This window comes from Psittacula echo (genome assembly GCF_963264785.1).
Source record: "Psittacula echo genome assembly, chromosome: 15".
Classification (NCBI taxonomy): Eukaryota; Metazoa; Chordata; class Aves; order Psittaciformes; family Psittacidae; genus Psittacula; species Psittacula echo.
The window spans coordinates 6,517,403-6,534,461 of NC_137751.1; the positions used below are offsets into that span (position 1 = coordinate 6,517,403).

At 43.5% G+C, this 17,059-nt stretch overlaps 1 protein-coding gene across 7 annotated transcripts in view; it reads right to left on the reverse strand.

Annotated features, from left to right (window-relative positions):
* The window catches only part of FAM222B (family with sequence similarity 222 member B), a 36,974-nt gene that overhangs the window by 15,575 nt on the left and 4,340 nt on the right, over positions 1–17,059 (reverse strand). Inside the window, exon 1 of one of the 7 annotated variants that reach the window (XM_080629818.1) lies at positions 3,458–3,591. The exons of 5 other annotated variants lie outside the window; for them this stretch is intronic. Coding sequence is in view for 1 of the 2 variants with exons in the window: in XM_080629820.1 (XP_080485946.1) it covers positions 3,458–3,473 (16 nt within the window). In the remaining variant the exon portion in view is untranslated. Of the gene's footprint in view, positions 1–3,457; positions 3,592–17,059 lie in introns of those variants that run through there. One more of the 7 variants, XM_080629820.1, reaches the window with a different exon arrangement.

A 17,059-nucleotide genomic window follows, 5' to 3' on the forward strand; every position in this document is an offset into this window, starting at 1 on the left:
ATGTCTGTCAGAGCTTGCCAGGAAACATAATTGAATCCTGGCCAATTTTCATGCTCCAAGGGAAACTCAGTGTCTCATTTACCCCCTGGCAGGCTGCTCAAAGCCAAATGAGACTCATTCCTCTTCCCTCTCCTGAAGTAACCTAAAATCTAAGGGGTTCAAGAAGTTGTTTGTGTGACCTGCAGATGCTGAACCCCAATGGCCAACCTCAGCACTCAATATGACTCCTTCCAGTCAGCCATGCCTCAACGGACAGATCCCACAGGCTTCCTGCTTTAAAACTCCCCCTTTATTCATGGGCAGTTCCCAGCATGGCCCTTTCCCAGGATTGCTGAAGAGCCAGAGATAAATCTTACTGTTTCCTGGAACAAAATTACCAAACTAGCCCTGTATTCATCACAGGCTGGTATCACATCCTCTTTAATGTTTTATAAATGGAAAACTGCAAAATAATGTGCAGAGAGGTAGTCTTTTGAGACAGCAATAAATCACAACAGCATCGAGTGTACTTGGGGGGAAATAAATAGGAAGAGTGAACAATAGAAAGTCGCCTTCTGTGACAAGCAGAATGCACTGTCAGCATCTGCCAGCACAGGACCTCTTGGCTTTCTGCATTCAGATGGACCTTTGCTAGAGTTTCCATCAAAATCAATTTTGGCTCCTTGCAGTTTAATTAACTATGATTTTGCTTGTAAACCATTTCAGCTTTCAGGCTGACCTCCATTTATAATGTTAGTCAGGCAACAAAATTAAACAGTTTGGAGGGGAAGGCAGTGGGAATTCAAATGTCTGTGGGGTGCTTTGGGAGAGGGGAGGCTCCTGCTGCAGCTCTGCTCCTCTCCCCGAGCTGGGATGCCAGCGCTCAACAAGGAAAGAAATGAAGCAGCTTTGGGGCAACAGCACTTAAAAATGGAATATTGTTCATATCACACTCCTCATGCCCAAGGGCTACCACTAAAGGCTTCTAGGCGAGCAATTTTGAACAGGATGTTGTGCAGTAACAAAAGCCGAGGCGGCGGCTCCCGGCTCCAGGTACTGCCACGTGTGGCATCAGCTCCATCAAATTCCCTCTTTGGATAAAGCCGCAGCAAGCTCAAGGTTATGATCTTAGCGTTTAAAAAGCCTGGGGTTTTTTTTAGGTCAGTCCCAAGAGATTGTTTTAAAACACAGTCCTACGCATCTGCTGAAGAGGAGAACAGTTGGCTTGAACTGTAAGATGAATTTTTACATAGCTTCTGACCTTTCATCTAATTGAGGCCTAAAGAAGAAGGAAAAAAGAGGAAAAGCGATACGTCACTTCAGTTATTAAAATCCATCAAGCTCAGACTTTAGCCTTGGGATAACCACAGCCAAAAAATTGACTCGCAAGTAATTATCACTGCTATCTGCAATAAAAGTTAATTGGACATAATTGAACTAAAGCCCTAATCTGAATGAAGCTGTTGCTGGCAAGCAGCCTGCTCCTGCCTGCACTCTGCAAATGGAACTGCTAGCAGTAAAATGGACAAACACGAGGCTGCTTTTACAGCAAATCACAGCAGTTCTGCAAACAGCGCTTTAGCTGGGCCAAGATAAAGCCATTAAGAGGGCCCGTCCTCACCAAACACACCCTGCGACACTCCCCAAAGCTTCAAAAACAAGTTTCAGTTTTACTGACCTCTTTAATTACATGGCCTGAAACATAAGATTCATGTCACGAGATGCTGGTTTCATCAGCTCCCCGGTGCTGCGAAGAGCAGCACAAATAATGTGCTTTTTGAGCACATAAAGATACCAACTCGGTTTTCAGTGCTGATAATTTACCACCTTCATGCAGTTCAATAGCCTTTCCTGTTGTAGGACCAGCTTCTTTCATCTCCTCAGCAGAGCAGACAATTAGCTGCTTTCTCTCCTCAGCCCATGCAGGTGGCTGGGGGAAGGGAGCGTTAAACTGAATTCCTGCTGATTTGTGCATTTATGGTTTGCATTTTTGTTAACTAACAGACCAGAAAGCAGTCGTCATCCCCACATACTACTTCAGAACTTCCTTCCAATTTTAATTATTCACACTCTGCCCTTCACCAAAGCATATCAAAGCACTTAACAAACATTACCGAAGCCACACAATCACTCTGAAACGGGCAGAAATTGCACATAACTCCTTTTACAGAGGCTTAAGGTTATTTTGGACCAGATTTATGTTAGAAGACTGGTCTCTTGATTATGGGCTAGTCTGTGACAGAAGAGGTTGAGGGATGTATCCAGCTCACCACAGGTTCCTGACATAGTTTGGGATGAAGCATTTAATCACCTGATGCCACAGTTGCTCCTTGTTAAAAGGACAGCAGTTGAGTGACAGTTTTCTGCCTCGGAAGAAGACCGTGAAGATAAATGAACTTGTGGAGCATTCAATACCACCTTGGCTTCTCACGTCAGGCTTACAAAGTCATGTTCCAGGCAGTCTCTTGGGGAGAACTGAAGCAAACCACCCCTCCCTGCCCTGAGTGCCATTTGCTCACTATGGCTCCTCTGCGTTTTCACAGCTCAGAACAGATCTGCTTCGCTCAAGAAAGCTGCGACAGAGAACCAGTGACATCAATTCCCTTTCATGACCCACATCAGTGGCTTACTTTACTTTGCTCAAAGCCCTCACCTCTTTTTAAGCCTATTTTTAGATTTAACTCTGTATTCTGCAGCTTGGCAGGAGCCAACAGACAACACAGGCACTAAGTAGGTCTTGCCAGGTGTTGCAGGCTGCTTCTAAAGGTGAAGGAAAGATGTAGAAAAGACAAGTCAGGACGATTGCAGGGCCTGGCCAAAGCTTCAAAGGAGTATTTTCTGGCTGTGCTTGAAACACATATGCTAGTGGTCAGCTATGAGACAGATGAGATACTACTTTTACCATGGGAACATATGCAAGAAATAGGAAAATCCACCTGCCTGAAGTCAGAAGTGATTTGAATAGCTTTGTATCTGCCTCCTCTGAATTTTTACTACACTAAAGCACTCTGACCTTTAATTTTCTTTCTCCTTTTATATGGTAACTTCCAAGTTTTTAATGTTGCATTGGTGGGAAACAGGGATGAAGAAATGGTCTGGAATGTATGTTAGTTGCATTTCACAGTACATAATTCTGCACGGCTGTTTAGGAGAGGGAGCAAAGGATGCTACACTTGAACTACAGCAGTTATGAGCAGAGCCCAGGTAGATACAGCACTGCAATCAAAATCATAACGTGCCCAGAGTATTAGCCTTACATTTGTACTTTCAAAATGCAAAACAGATTCCCTACCCATCACTTAAGGTTCATAGAAGATACCACTTTCTGCAACAAGATACTGAGAGGTGCAAAAAAAAACATTCCTTCCTTCAAAGTATCCATCATCTTTTTGAGCAAACTAAACCCATCTTCTTCCTCTATGCTCCAGCACCATCTATAACATCACAGCAGCTACTATAAAATACAAAACAGACTTACAGATACGAGTGTGCATGTTTTCACATGGTACTAAGGTTAGCTGCGACGACTTCCATCCAACCCAGCACAGCCCAGCAACTACCAAACTACAGGATGCTGCTAACACATACCCCAGTGGAGGCACCAGACATTCCCACCAACAGACATTCTCCATCCTCATATGCAACTTCCTTCTGCCTTAAAGTGATAAGAAACCAAAATACCCATTGACCCCTTTCCCATAGCAGAGAGGCTGCAGTTGTAACCTCAACATCCTTAGCAAGAACCCACACCACACTGGCATTACGTGCACCTTTCCTACATGTTCGATGCCTGGAAGAAGCACGAAGATATAATTTTGGGCTCTACTTTGCCACAAAGGACATGCAAGAGCTGTGAGCTTCCTCATGCTGCTCTCAGCCAGAATTCCTCCCTCTCAACTTTCTCGCCTTCTCAGATCTGAAAAGGAAGCTGTTCTTAAGTGCAGCAAACAGCAGGCTAGGCAAAGGGGAAAGGAAACACGACATAGTTCCCTCTCTAGTGGCTGCTTTGCACAGATCACCATTATCTTCACTCATTCCACACTTGCTCTGTAAAAGCCCAGAATTAAAGTCTTAATCATGACTTACAGAAATCCTTGTGGCTGCACATGACACCAGGATGACAGTTTTTCCTTCTAGAATACCGTTAGAAGTCACAGATTATGACAGTTCCCCGAGCAGGGAAGAAGCCATCTTTCCCTGTTTATTGCAAGCTGATTATTAAAAATACACATTTTATTTCAGAGCTAACTTTGAACAAATTCCACCTCTATGCAACACATGAACAGCAAACCAGACACTGGTTAGATACTGAAAAACATGCTTTGAGTCCAGTTTTAAAATTAGATTCACCTGAAAATGAGGAATATTTGCAAATAAGGGAAGAGAAAATGAACGAGGCTTCATACAAAACAGAAAACTGAACTTGCATATTAATTAAAATAGTAAGAAGTGACTCACTTGCAGGCCAGGGGCGCTGGTGGCTGTGAACACAGGCGGGCAGCTCACAGAGGATGGATTTCAGCTTGCACTGGTTATGTGTGTGTACCACTCTGACCTGTCCGATCACACTGACGGTTCCTTGGGTTTGGTATTTAGGTCTTTGGATACTGAATTAAGATCCCACCTATAGTGAAATTTTAACAGCCCATTTACAAAGCAAGTGGAGCAAATTTGTATTTAAGATACAAAACTGGAGAGCTCTGTCTAACTGCACAGTGCCAGAGCTTCCTGCTGGACCACGGACACATCAGCTCTTAAGATACACATTTTACCATTTGTAAGGGCAAGATAAGACCTTCTTCTGTACTTAAGAGATATTGTGCAGCCTACTGTAAAGATGAAAAGCATTCTAAGAACCTCAAACAGAAGCTGCAAGACACATACAAAACCTTCACCAGCAGCAAATACAAGTCATCAGGTGAATACTGAACAGCTGGACCAGACACTGGGATAGTGTTTTCCTGCCAACCTTCCAAATGAGGTGCTGGTGCCCCCCTGGCTTGTCCTGACCCAGACCTAGTGTCCTTATCAGTCCTCCAAGAAATGTAAAGGCCATCTCATAACAACTCAACAGAAGAAATACATTAATTGTGAGCTACTATAAAAAGTCTCTGCTGTTCTCAGTGCTTTCCTGAGAAGCATGAAACCCGGCCAGCTGCAGTGCTGGCACTTCAAAACAGCCACAGGGAATGCAACACGAATGTGCAAGATGTTCTCAAAACCTCTGTGCACCACAAGCACCAGAGATTTTTGTCTGCAGACCTGGTAAAACACTTTAGTGGGATCTCAACTGATTCCTTCAGATGCTGCAAACACATTGCCTGCATCCAAAGTTTACACACACAAAAGGCTTCTATTTTCCACAGTAAGTTTTCCCGACTACGGGTGAGCAGGAGACTTCAGTTTGCTTCTGTCCATCCTTCCTCCTCTGCACTTGCCTTTTTCTTAAGAAACCCCAAAACAAACCAACACCAGACACACAGAGATACATAACTTGTACAGACAGGATACAAGAGGCAGCTGTAACTGTACTACAGTCAGTGAGACATCCCTGTGCATGGAAAACACAACCTGGCTGTGTGGGCAAGAAGAGAACAAATGCTGCTACCACAGCCCAACAGCAAACCCAGCACAAACCCACCCACATGAAGGCTGAGCTCCTGATAACTTGGCCTGTAACAGCCCTGAACTCCAGAGAGCATCTCACGCTAAAGGGCAGCACAGCCCCTGCGATCACCGTGCGAGACACGGTTACTCAGGCAATCCCCGAAGTATTGCTTGATTTTAACTTCCAGGCAATTTGTCTTTCCAACCATGGAATTGCTATAGTCACCAAATTCAAAAGGTAAATTTTCCTACCTTCAATTAACTGCATTAGCACTGTTTATAACTGTGTGATTGATAAATGCTCCACAGAAGGTGTAATTAATGTATTTTTTTCCTTGGAACACACACCAAACCCCTTGGCGCTCAGACACTTAATGAAAAGCAATTTATCAACTTGCTTTGAATAGCTGAATCTGACTCCTTAGTGCAGAGAGAAACACACTCTGCTTTGAGCACTACCACTGAAGAGGCACCACGTACTGTGACATTACAAATGCCACCAGACACAGCGCGGATCTCCATCGGGATGACAGCGACCATCTCATCTCACTGAGAAACTGGGTATGATTTAACATGGCTTAGCTGGGATCCTTTCCCTGGGGATGCAGTCGAGCAGGAGATGTGCAGATGTGCTTTGCTAGGATGGAGATTAGGAGTGCTTTTTCAGGATACTGGACAGAGTTCCAAGTTCTGCGTGGTTGGGAGCTGCCTCACTGCTGGGAAGCAGCAGCTCAGTGTATTTCAGCCTGGACATGTGTTCAGCTGCTCACAAAGCAGACAAAAATAAAGTGCTTACAGAGTGTTTGAATGCTCGTTTCTCAAATTGCGTTGCTTTGTATAGTTGACATATGCAAAACAACCCCAAACCAACCAGTATTTAGAAGGAAAGGGTTGACATCACAGGAAAATTTATGTGGGATTAACCAGCCTTCAAAGCCTAAAATCTAAATTCACGTTTCTGGGAGTAGAGGCTACAGATTTCCAATGCAGAAACTGGTCTGTACTCCATGTGGCAGACTGAATCTAAGGCTTACATATTCCCACTGCACATGTAAGTCTGTTTCCCATTCCTGCAGTGTCTTGCTCTCTTCCATTTGTCTTTTGATACAGATAAAAGCCAATGCAGATTGCAACTGCTGATACAGAGAAAGGCGCAAGACACAGTGTGCCTTTGGACTAAGGCAAAAGACTCGGGTCCAGACTGCTAGAGCATGTCACGAGATTGTCTTTGAAACTACAAAACTAGAAATGAAAGCGCTGCATTTGTATTTGATTTGATCAAAGGGACTGGAGGAGAGGGGGAAGAAATCACATCCTACAGATGCAGGCTAAAATTTAACTACTTCACACATAATGTGGGACCAGCTGATCCTATACAGACATAAATAGAGAGAGAAAACAAAGAAGTAAAGTCACTCTCGCTCTGAATAAGCTGCTTCCACAGACGGCTGCTTCAAGGTCTGCCAAAGAGCAACAGGAACCCATTTCAAAGCCAGAAAGACAGAGGAAGCACATATCCAGCGCTCTCACCATAGGCACACATTTTCAGTCTCCAGTGAAGAGTAGAGGAGTGAGCTCCTGTCAAATAAGAGAAAACATACTCCAAATGTAATGGCTATTTGAATAAATAACATTACTCCCTCTGGGACACTGCTCCACTGATCTGACTGTGGGATGAAGGCAAACAGTGGCAATCTTCCAGATGAGGGCTTTGGACTTCAAGCTGCAAAGGGACAGGAATGCTATTCTCTAATGGAGCATCCACTTGGATACGTGCTCAGCACTGAGAGAATGAGGCTTTGAGGAAGTACAAGCTACACTACAGGTAGCAGCCTTGCAGATCCTAAGTAGCAGCACAGGAGAAAGAGATACCTATCGCTGCCACGCTCTCCAGGAGCAAAGATGTAGAATACCTGCGGGATAGGCTGTGTGCTCCTGGAAATTCCTGACTGCAGAAGGTGAACCATTCAGATGGCCTCTGGGCCGAAAGGACTGAGGTCTTTGCCTTTCACTAGAAATTAAGCAGAAGTCATTTTAAGGAGTGAGGCAGACAACAGTCTTGCACAGGAGATCAAAAAGCCCTCCAGATGTTTATTTTAAATGAAATTCAGAAGCCAGTATAAACCAGATTTCAAACACTCCATAATCCTTCCCATCATTTGCATGAGAAAAAACAGGGAAAAGGTTCCATCCTGCTGCTCCGAAACTCTCCAGGAATGTGCAGGATTAGATTTTACTCCTAGACTCTTCATATGAGAATTTGAAATATGAAGAGCTTCACGCTGCAGTCTGATGGCACTTAAGCATGTTTCTCCCCTGTGCTATATGCTTTGATGGATGCTCAGCACACACATATGTGGGCATCCCATGTGGAGGAAGCCTTTGACCTTCCTCCCCAAGACTATTCAAAATCATGGACTGAAAAGCGTCTATAAAAATGTCAGTCCTAAATCTTCAACTTTCTTCTCCTCTTACTACTTCACTGAATGCTTCCTGATTGTGCAAAAGCAGAATATTCAGGCGTCAATCTAAGTAGCTTGGGCTGACAGTGTCTCTGGAGAGAGGAAGACAAGACAGATTTCCAATAGCTCAGATGTAAAGAAAGCTGCTACACAGGAGGAGAGATAAATAAAGAGGGAAAGTAACACACCCGAGAACTTTTACCAAGGTCACATCAGGATGCTGAACACTACCCATCTGCAGGGGAAGATTTAGGTGCCTATTCCACTACACAGATCCATTCACCTGTTGGCAACAAGAGCCCCTAGTAAGCCAAACCGGTTCTATGCATGAAAGGAGGACATTGGGAAGATGATACCAGCTAACAAATACAAAAGGAAAACCAACAGAGCTGGTCCTGGATGGGTGCCCTCCACAGCAAAACACTTGGCATGACTGGGAAACAGGCAACACAGGATATAGCAGACAAAAGGATGGACAACTCTGCTCTAATCAATGCTAAGGGCTCCCAGCTTGCAGCAGGAGATTCTGCACCCATCTGAGGAAGAGCAGCCCTGGGATCCCATCAGGAACCAGAGCTTTTTGACTCTGCTGCCTTGGAGGGTCATCTACAGGTTGCAGTTCCTCATTGCTTTGACATCAGGGCTGTGGACACGTGGCAGGTCACTGCAGACAGACTGTACCGTGAAGAAAAAGCTCTGCCCCCAAATATTCTATCAGTTACTGCTGTGCCCTTAACAAGAGGGTTTCTTGCCCGTTTCAGCGATCTGAAAGACATGCTGGGCAAAATTTCAAGCTCTGGCAGAGTGATCTTATCACTTCTGTGCTGTTCTCGCTACACAAGCCCCTGATTCAGCAGCGTGTAATAAAATCTTCATTTGCATGAAAAGCACTCTCTGATCACAAAGTCTTCTGTTCCACAGTCCTCTTCCCATTTACAGCGTCAAGATGCAAGCACCACCGTCATTTCTGCTGGTGACTAAGGTGGAATATTTTATTTATGCTTTTATTTGGAGAGGCCCTCAACATTTTAATCCCATCTTTTCCTAAAATTCTAACAATATTTCTGACTAACACAAAAGCTGCACACATCCAAACTATACAAGCACTGCAAAGTTCAGACTATGCTTTCACCTCCACTTTAAATAACCGTGCCATGTGAAGCACATTTCATATCAGCACACAGTGACCATAAGCAGTTCTAAAATGGTTTCAGCATTCAACAAGTCCAATCTTTCCCAGTTTGCATTTATAGTGTCATGACACATAGCATTGGTAGAGGATGTACTTCAGAGGATAGGAAGGTGTAGCCATGCAAAGAACAATGCTCTCTGCCTGCAACATAATTAATCTCTGTCATGGAAAACTAATAAAATCAAGTATCTCGTTATCTTTCTTCCCAGAGAGACTGTTAAAGCTTAACTGTGTTGGGAAACTTTTTCCTTTGGACTAAATCACGAGCCTAATGTATGTGGGCAACACACATACCAGCACACGCAATTAACTGCCTCTCTCCTGATGCTGCAGGAGAAAGTCCACCAGTTCAGAGGCAGGCTGCAGCCTTCAACCAACCAGCCCTCTCCCCATCAGAGATCTCTCACCAAGGCCAGCCTGTGCCAGGTACCACCACCTCCCATATTCACCTGTTTGCCAAAGTTAATCACATCCCGCATCTACACCCCAAAATCCCACCTGGCTCTGAGCAAACTCAGCCAAAACAGAAATACCTTTCCTCATGTCAGCAGTGCAGTCCCCATTTAGAAACGTTTTCTTTCACGTTCATCCAGTGCCAAAACGTTATGATGTGTGTGTGCTGTGCTGATCCAGGAATGCTGCTACGGATGCTGCTGCCTCCTGTCTATCACCAAGCGTCTCATCTAGCGTATGGCCATGCGACAACAGGCACTTGAAATTGGGCAGCTCAGCAACACATGTACACCGAATTTTTGAGCAAGCTATTCTAAGCTGCTTTGCTAGCAGTTTCTGGTCTGTGCAATTTGAAAGCACACGGTTCTGGCCCTCACAAAGAGCAGACCTGTAAATGACATCTTGAGGATTAAGCTGATTGAGATGCAATTTGCCTAGCAACCATTCATTAAGCAGAGTTCAGAAACAGGCCAGCAATCTATTCCACCTCCTTATCTGAGCAGTAAACAGATAACAGTCTCTACTGTGTCCTCTACCCTCTGGTTCAGACACATTGTAAACAGATTTTTCAGAAGTTTAAACTCCTACAGGAAATCTCAGAGAACAATCCTGCCCCCAAACACGAGGGATTCGGTTTCACCGAGTCCCATGCAAGCCTGGAGCAGCTCTAGAACGAGGACGATGCAAATCAAATTGCAAATGCATCTGCAGTTCCTGTGCCTCCAATACCTTCTCGCACAGAGCACTAAGAGCCCATCCTAGTTGTTAAAAACTAAAATCTTAATCACACAAGCGCTTGGCATTGCTATTCTGATCACTGCAAAGAACTCAATAAAAATCTTATTCCCTTCCTTCATCTTCTGGAAGGAATCGATTGGCACTTCCAATGTCTTTGAGAGAGGTTCCCCCCTTCAGAGGAGAAAACAAAAGTCACGTCCTCCCTCCCATTAAGTGTTTTTTCCCCTCATTAAATGAGCAAGTCAATGTCATGAGGGAAAATCAAATCAGCTACCCCAGCTTGAAGAGTTAAGCTGAAAAGGTTAAGCAAAATCATGATTTTGCATAATTGTTTCCCTGCAAGAAACATCTGATGATATCCTGCTCTGCTCCAAGATTAAACAACAAAGATTAGCACGGACATATTTAAGACTCTCTACCTGAATGGTTTTCCTTTGGTGTACAGTTCTTCTGGGAAATCACTGTGACATACAGCATGCTATTACAATTAAATATGCAAGAAAGAAGAATTAAACTGACTATGAATAATTAATACCCTACAATACTACTTCATAAGGAAAGTCTGGCTGAATATTACTGCAGATGAGATGCACCTAAACACAAGACACATCAGAGCTGGCAGCTTTACTTTTATGATGGAGTCTAAACCACTGAGTAACTTCATGGCTGCTACTCAATTCTAGACAAGCTGCTGGCCACTTGTGCCTCCTTTCTCCTACCTGCTGCCCATGGAGCTGCAGAAAAGGAAGAGAAATAATGCAAGTGTTGCAATAGTGGCTGCACTGCTCATGTCAGAGGTAACAGGCTTCTCAAACACTTCCCATTAAAAGGTATAAAGCAATTACCTGACTTCCTAGTACAGAGAATAAAGCAAATATGATGCAACAATTATTGATGTGATAAGATCAGGTTAAGGTTGTGAGAAAAAACAATTAAAAAGGCTTGCAAGAGCTAAGGAATGCAGCTTATTTTCCCAGAATCTACCTTAATGAGAAAGATAGCATCAGCTCACAGAGCAGACCTTCCTGTTTCAAGTTTACTGTTTTGGAGGCTGCAGAACATCAACCGTGGTAAAGCCACAGTTGGGTGGCTGCGTATAAACCCTCCATCTCCAGCACAACTTTGCTTTATCAGCTCCTAGTGAAAACAGCAATTAAAAATACCCTAAACCACCTCAATTAGTATTTACTGAAGTCCTCATAAAATTGGTATTCAACTCCTGGCATTTTCCACTAGGCACCAGTCAGGTCAGCTCTCTGCTGATGGACACACCATGCTCTTGTTCCACCCATTTACCTGGAGAACCCCATCTCCCCTCACTTTATCCAAGCAGCACAGCCACAAACACCCCCCCGCTGCTGAGAGCTACTTCGAGAGATACACATTCGAAATCCAACCAACATTTGTGATCATTGAAGCAGAGCAGGGCATTACTACTGTATTAGCTGAAGGTGATAGCCCTACAAAGATGTGTGCCCCTGCTCAAAGCCCCATGCTGCTCTGGCTCCCTCGCTCCTGCAGGATCCAACGCTTTTCTCCTCCAAAGCAAATACAAATCAAGGGGTATTTCTGCACGCAGGCAAAGTCATGTTAGAAGTATGCTAGCTTAATATTAATTTCCTATTAAAAATTAATAGGATTAAATGAAGCCTGCGAGCCGGCAGGCACCCAGACAGTCATTTTGCCGATGCACTCGTTGGCTGGAGGAGCAGGATGCAAAGGATGGGCTGCAGTGTTCCTGCAGGATCCATGTGCTGGCCAGGAAGGGTAGCAGGGGGCTCTTCCCCACATCCTCAATAGGACCCTGTGTCCCTCTGTTGGTGAGTAGCTCATCCTCTTGTTCAGAAACTGATGGGGAACCCATGAAGATCATCCTGAGAACTCCAGCGTCTTTTCACTCTGGATCCAGTCTTCTGGCTCTTACCCTCACCCATGTGCACACGTTCCCCCTTCTCACTGCTGGAATTAATCCCCTTGCCAATAAGCATCCTGCAAACACCCAGAGTTTACAAAAGCAAAGTTTAACCTTCAGTCCCTATTAATGTTAACAGAATAGGAAAAAATTAACCACAGCACAACAGAAAAAACCCTGTATCTGCATTTCTAATTATACAACAAAACACAGCACGTGGCAGTATTTCCAAGCACCTTGCTGGGAATAAAATAGTCAGTGGACTGCAACTTCCATTTTGAGCAGTGGATGCGAGAGCAACAGGCACTGAGGTTGTCAGTGTTAGGGGATGAGGATGCGAGATTTAAGGGAGATGAAGTGACATATGTAAATGATGGTAACAAAAATGCTCGTAACTAGAAAAACAGTCACCTTAAATATTTAAAATTTCATGATCTCTCCTACTTTTTAATGGCTTAGCCTACTTTTCCCAACCTAATTTGCATGATCAAAATAGGCCTCCTGCCAGGAAGCATTAAAATGGCAGCCCCCCCATCGAGACCAAACTCCCTTCACCATACGCGACTGAAGGACTAATAACTATTCCTAAAAACATTTTAAATCCATTAATGGTGTTTAGTAAACATTTATTTAGAATTAGTGCCGCTATTGGGATTTGCTTTACCTATGAAAGTGTTTTATAAAAGCCTTTGATGGAGGAGCAGGTACCTCCCGAACGCCTGCATCATCTCCAACCCTCTCCATAAAGCCAAGCATCCTCACGCTCCTGCTCTGCGCTGCTCTCAACATCCAAGAACCCCAAATCATTCTCCAGTATGAACCAGACAATTCCCAGCAGCTGTTCTGGGAAGGGTGGGCAGCTGGAAGCACCCCACAAAGATGCAAGGAGCAGCCAGGCTGGAGTTTACCAACCCCACCAACTTTTACACACGGTATCTAATTCTATATGCTAAAACCACCCCCACGCTAGTACCATAGTAGTATAAATCTCAATATTACCGAAGATTTGGATTCTGGTACAGATACATGGTGCTTTATACACATTTGTCTGAGCTATGTGCTATCCTTCCAGTGCCATCTGCACAAAACCAGCGTTTTATCTAAGCGTTGGAAACTAAAATAAATCATTTCCTCCGTATCTGTGATCTAGTTGGAGACAGACGCCACAAGCCTGAGAGCTGGCTAGTGCAGGCTTGTCTAGTTAGAAACAAAATTATATCTGCATCTATGTGATTTATTTTTAATAAAAAATGAGGCAATCCAGGCCCTTAATATCAGAATAGTCTCAGCCAGCACCCCCCAGCCCATAGAAAACATAATGAACAGTGTTAAATTGGCATCGCCATTTCCTCAACAAGAAACGCCACAATCAAGAGATATATTTTAATTGCCACACCTAATGAAAAGTACCTGCTCATCCTCCATTTGCTGTATTTATTGCTCTATAATAGAGGACCACAAAGCTTGGTAGGGTGTTTTCTGGTACTGTTAGCTTTTCGGTGTATTTGTGCCCCATCAGAATTGTCAAGAGTGAACTCAGCCCCCCAACACCATGCAATAAATGATGCATCTCTGTCCATCCTGCAGGAACCACTTGAGGGTCCAGAGCTGCATTTCTCAAAGCTTCTCGTCCTGAGCATCCCCTGTGAGTGGGGACCTCACACCAAGCAGCACATTCAGATACTGGAAACTCAACGAATATAAATGCTGATCCCTCAAGACAGTACAACCCACAACTGGAGACCTGTTACTCCCACAAGACCCATTGTTTCTACCTCTCAAAGTCACTAAAGGCTGGTATAAATAACTTCTCCAAAAGCATTGCAAGCAAGAAATTTGGTTGAATAAAAGAACCTTTCTGAACCTATACAGAATCACTGAAAACACCAAAACTGGTTTGTTTTCTTACATAGAATAACTTCTACCATCTGAACTCGCTGCTGTGAGGTTGTAATGGGTTTTACTCAGCGAGCCAAGCCATCTAAACCACAGATTATAAACCCCAAACACTAAACATTTTTAGACGTAACTTTCCTCCACAGACTGTGTTTTATGCACTTTCCACTGGAAATGTTACCTCAGAATAAAATCAGATTTAATTGGCTCTTAAATAACTGAACAGGCACTTTAATTTTATTTCAACAGCGATAATTCATAAATCAAGCAACAGAAATCCCAGCACAGAATGTCAAGTAAATAGAGCAGAACACACTGAAGGAGAGGATGAGCATCACATGGTGAAAGGTGATTTTTCTTAAGCCTCCTGCATCGCCATTTTATGGACATCACAAAGCTACTGCCACAATAAATACTTAAGTGCTAAAATCTGCCAGCTTGGGGATGCTACAGTTTATCAGCAGGAACTGCTTAACAAAGACCAACGGGTGAGATGGCTCCTGGCCAACTGGAATTGCTCGGAGAATGTTTGGGATTTGAACTGTGGATGCAATTTCCCTCACGCACACTAGATGGAAGTATGTAAAATCTTAATTCTTCCCTCCTTTAAATTGAAGTGGTTGCAATGTTATGTCTTACTAACACATTTTGAGAAGCCTTTTTTGGGTTCTTCAGTGGCAACTTCATTGATAATCTGTAAGAAGATGCCGTAAAATATTAAACTGGGTTGGAAATGAATAGTAAATATGAGAGGATATACAGCAGAAATATTAAATATATTATTCAGGCTCATTTCCAAAGTAGATGCGTTCCATTCCTGGAGTGTTTCAATGATAAGTTCTTTACTGTAAGGGTGGTGAGGCACTGGAATGGGTTGCCCAGGGAGGTTGTGAATGCTCCATCCCTGGCGGTGTTCAAGGCCAGGCTGGATGAGGCCTTGGGTGACATGGTTTAGTGTGAGGTGTCCCTGCCCATGGCAGGGGGGTTGGAACTTGATGATCTTAAGGTCCTTTCCAACCCTAACTATTCTATGATTCTATGATTCTAGAATCACTCATGAGGTCCTTCACAGAAATTGAATTTGTATTTTTAAACATTCAGGCTATTTTAACAGAATAATCATTCTGAAGATTCTACCTTGTCACAGAATAAAAACAAGGAATAGGAAAGGTACAAAAAGCTTCGTAAATGCTGCTGCAGTTTTGAGTAGGAAAAAAATCCCCAATTTCTAGATAATACTGGGAGAGGGATAGGGAGAAAGAGCAACCTAAAGCTTTGCAGAACAAGCTAAATTCGGATCAGAGCAACAGAGCAGCAAACCTGAAAGGGATTAAATTACACACAAATCTTCTGGAAAGGATCTTAAAAGTGACTTGTTCCCAAACAAGCCATTTCTAAATTTAAACACTGAAGAGTTCACAGACAGGAAAGCTCAGAACCAGGCAGTGGCGTGACCAGGAAAAAGGTGCTGGAAGAGCTCTTTTCCCTTGCCTGCTCTGGCCTTTTCACATTGATTTTCCTCCACGCTCATTCACAAATGCTCAGCATAGCTGTGAACAATTTAAAGCCAGAGGATGTATGAATTACCAGCTCTAGGAACACATTACCCATTCCAGGCAGAAGCTGGAAGAAAAATGAACCAACCCAGAATGAGAACAGGCTGATGAGCTGGAAGAGAAATAAAGGCAAGGAAATACCTGACTTTTCCTGTCCACAATGAAGCCAAAGCACGTGATATTCCTCTAGTTTAGACAGCAAAAAAAAATGAAGACAGAGACTGACAGAACAGGATGAATCAAGAGCAAGAACAATAAAGAGAAGAACAATAAAGTAGGCATGAAGGGCTCCCCATTCCAGCTGTTGAAAATGTATGCTTTTTCCATTCCAGATTCCAAAAAAGATGAGCAGAGGAGGAAGTTTCCTTTGGAGAGTGGGAGCATCTGTGTAATTTTCTTATTTAAAGGCTCATACAATGCTATTTCTATCCAACAGAATTTAAGCTATATATACACATGGTATGGGCTCAGGTAATCATATGGTAATCATATGATAGTTTTCAAAGCATTCTTGCATGCAGAAAGTGCCTATGGAAAGCAACAGAATGAGTGACAAGACAACAGACACAGGAAAGGGCAGGACTGTGATATGTGAGTGCTCTAAAACACACGCTCCAAGTTTAATATGTGGAAGCAAGAAGAGGGACAGCAGGATACAGCAAAGGATATGCTTAGGTCAGGAAATGGGAATAAAAACCCTCCACAGCACTGAGCATTGACTTGTGCGATATTTCAGCAAGTAAAAAGATGCTTTTTTTCCCCTTTTCCATTGTTTTTGCTATAGCAGCAACTATTTCTTCTCCACCAGAAAGCCCAAACCCACCAGATAGGAAGAAATCACCTGGGAAGGCTGTGGGTGGCTGACATCTTAGCTGAGGAGCACAGGGCAGGGAGATTGCCCATGCAGAAGTGGAATGACACAAGGGGATGCTAAATCCACTTTGAACAGCAGAACATGTCATTTCACCCATTTCCACTCGCTCTCATGTGGTTTCTAAATCAGAAACAATCAGAATCCTACTGGAAACAATATACAGCACCTTAACTGGGTTGGCTGCACTACAGACGTCAGCAACGTGTCACTTGGTGGATCATTTCTGCCTCTTTTTTAAGACTAAAAATAGCTTCACTTTCATGGTTCACCTTTTCTGTATCACATTACTACAGACATCGTAAGAAATTACAAACCTTTCTTACTTACTGCACACTGATGCTACAGAGCCCGTTCACAATGGAGGCAGGACCTAATTCAACAGAATTTTAC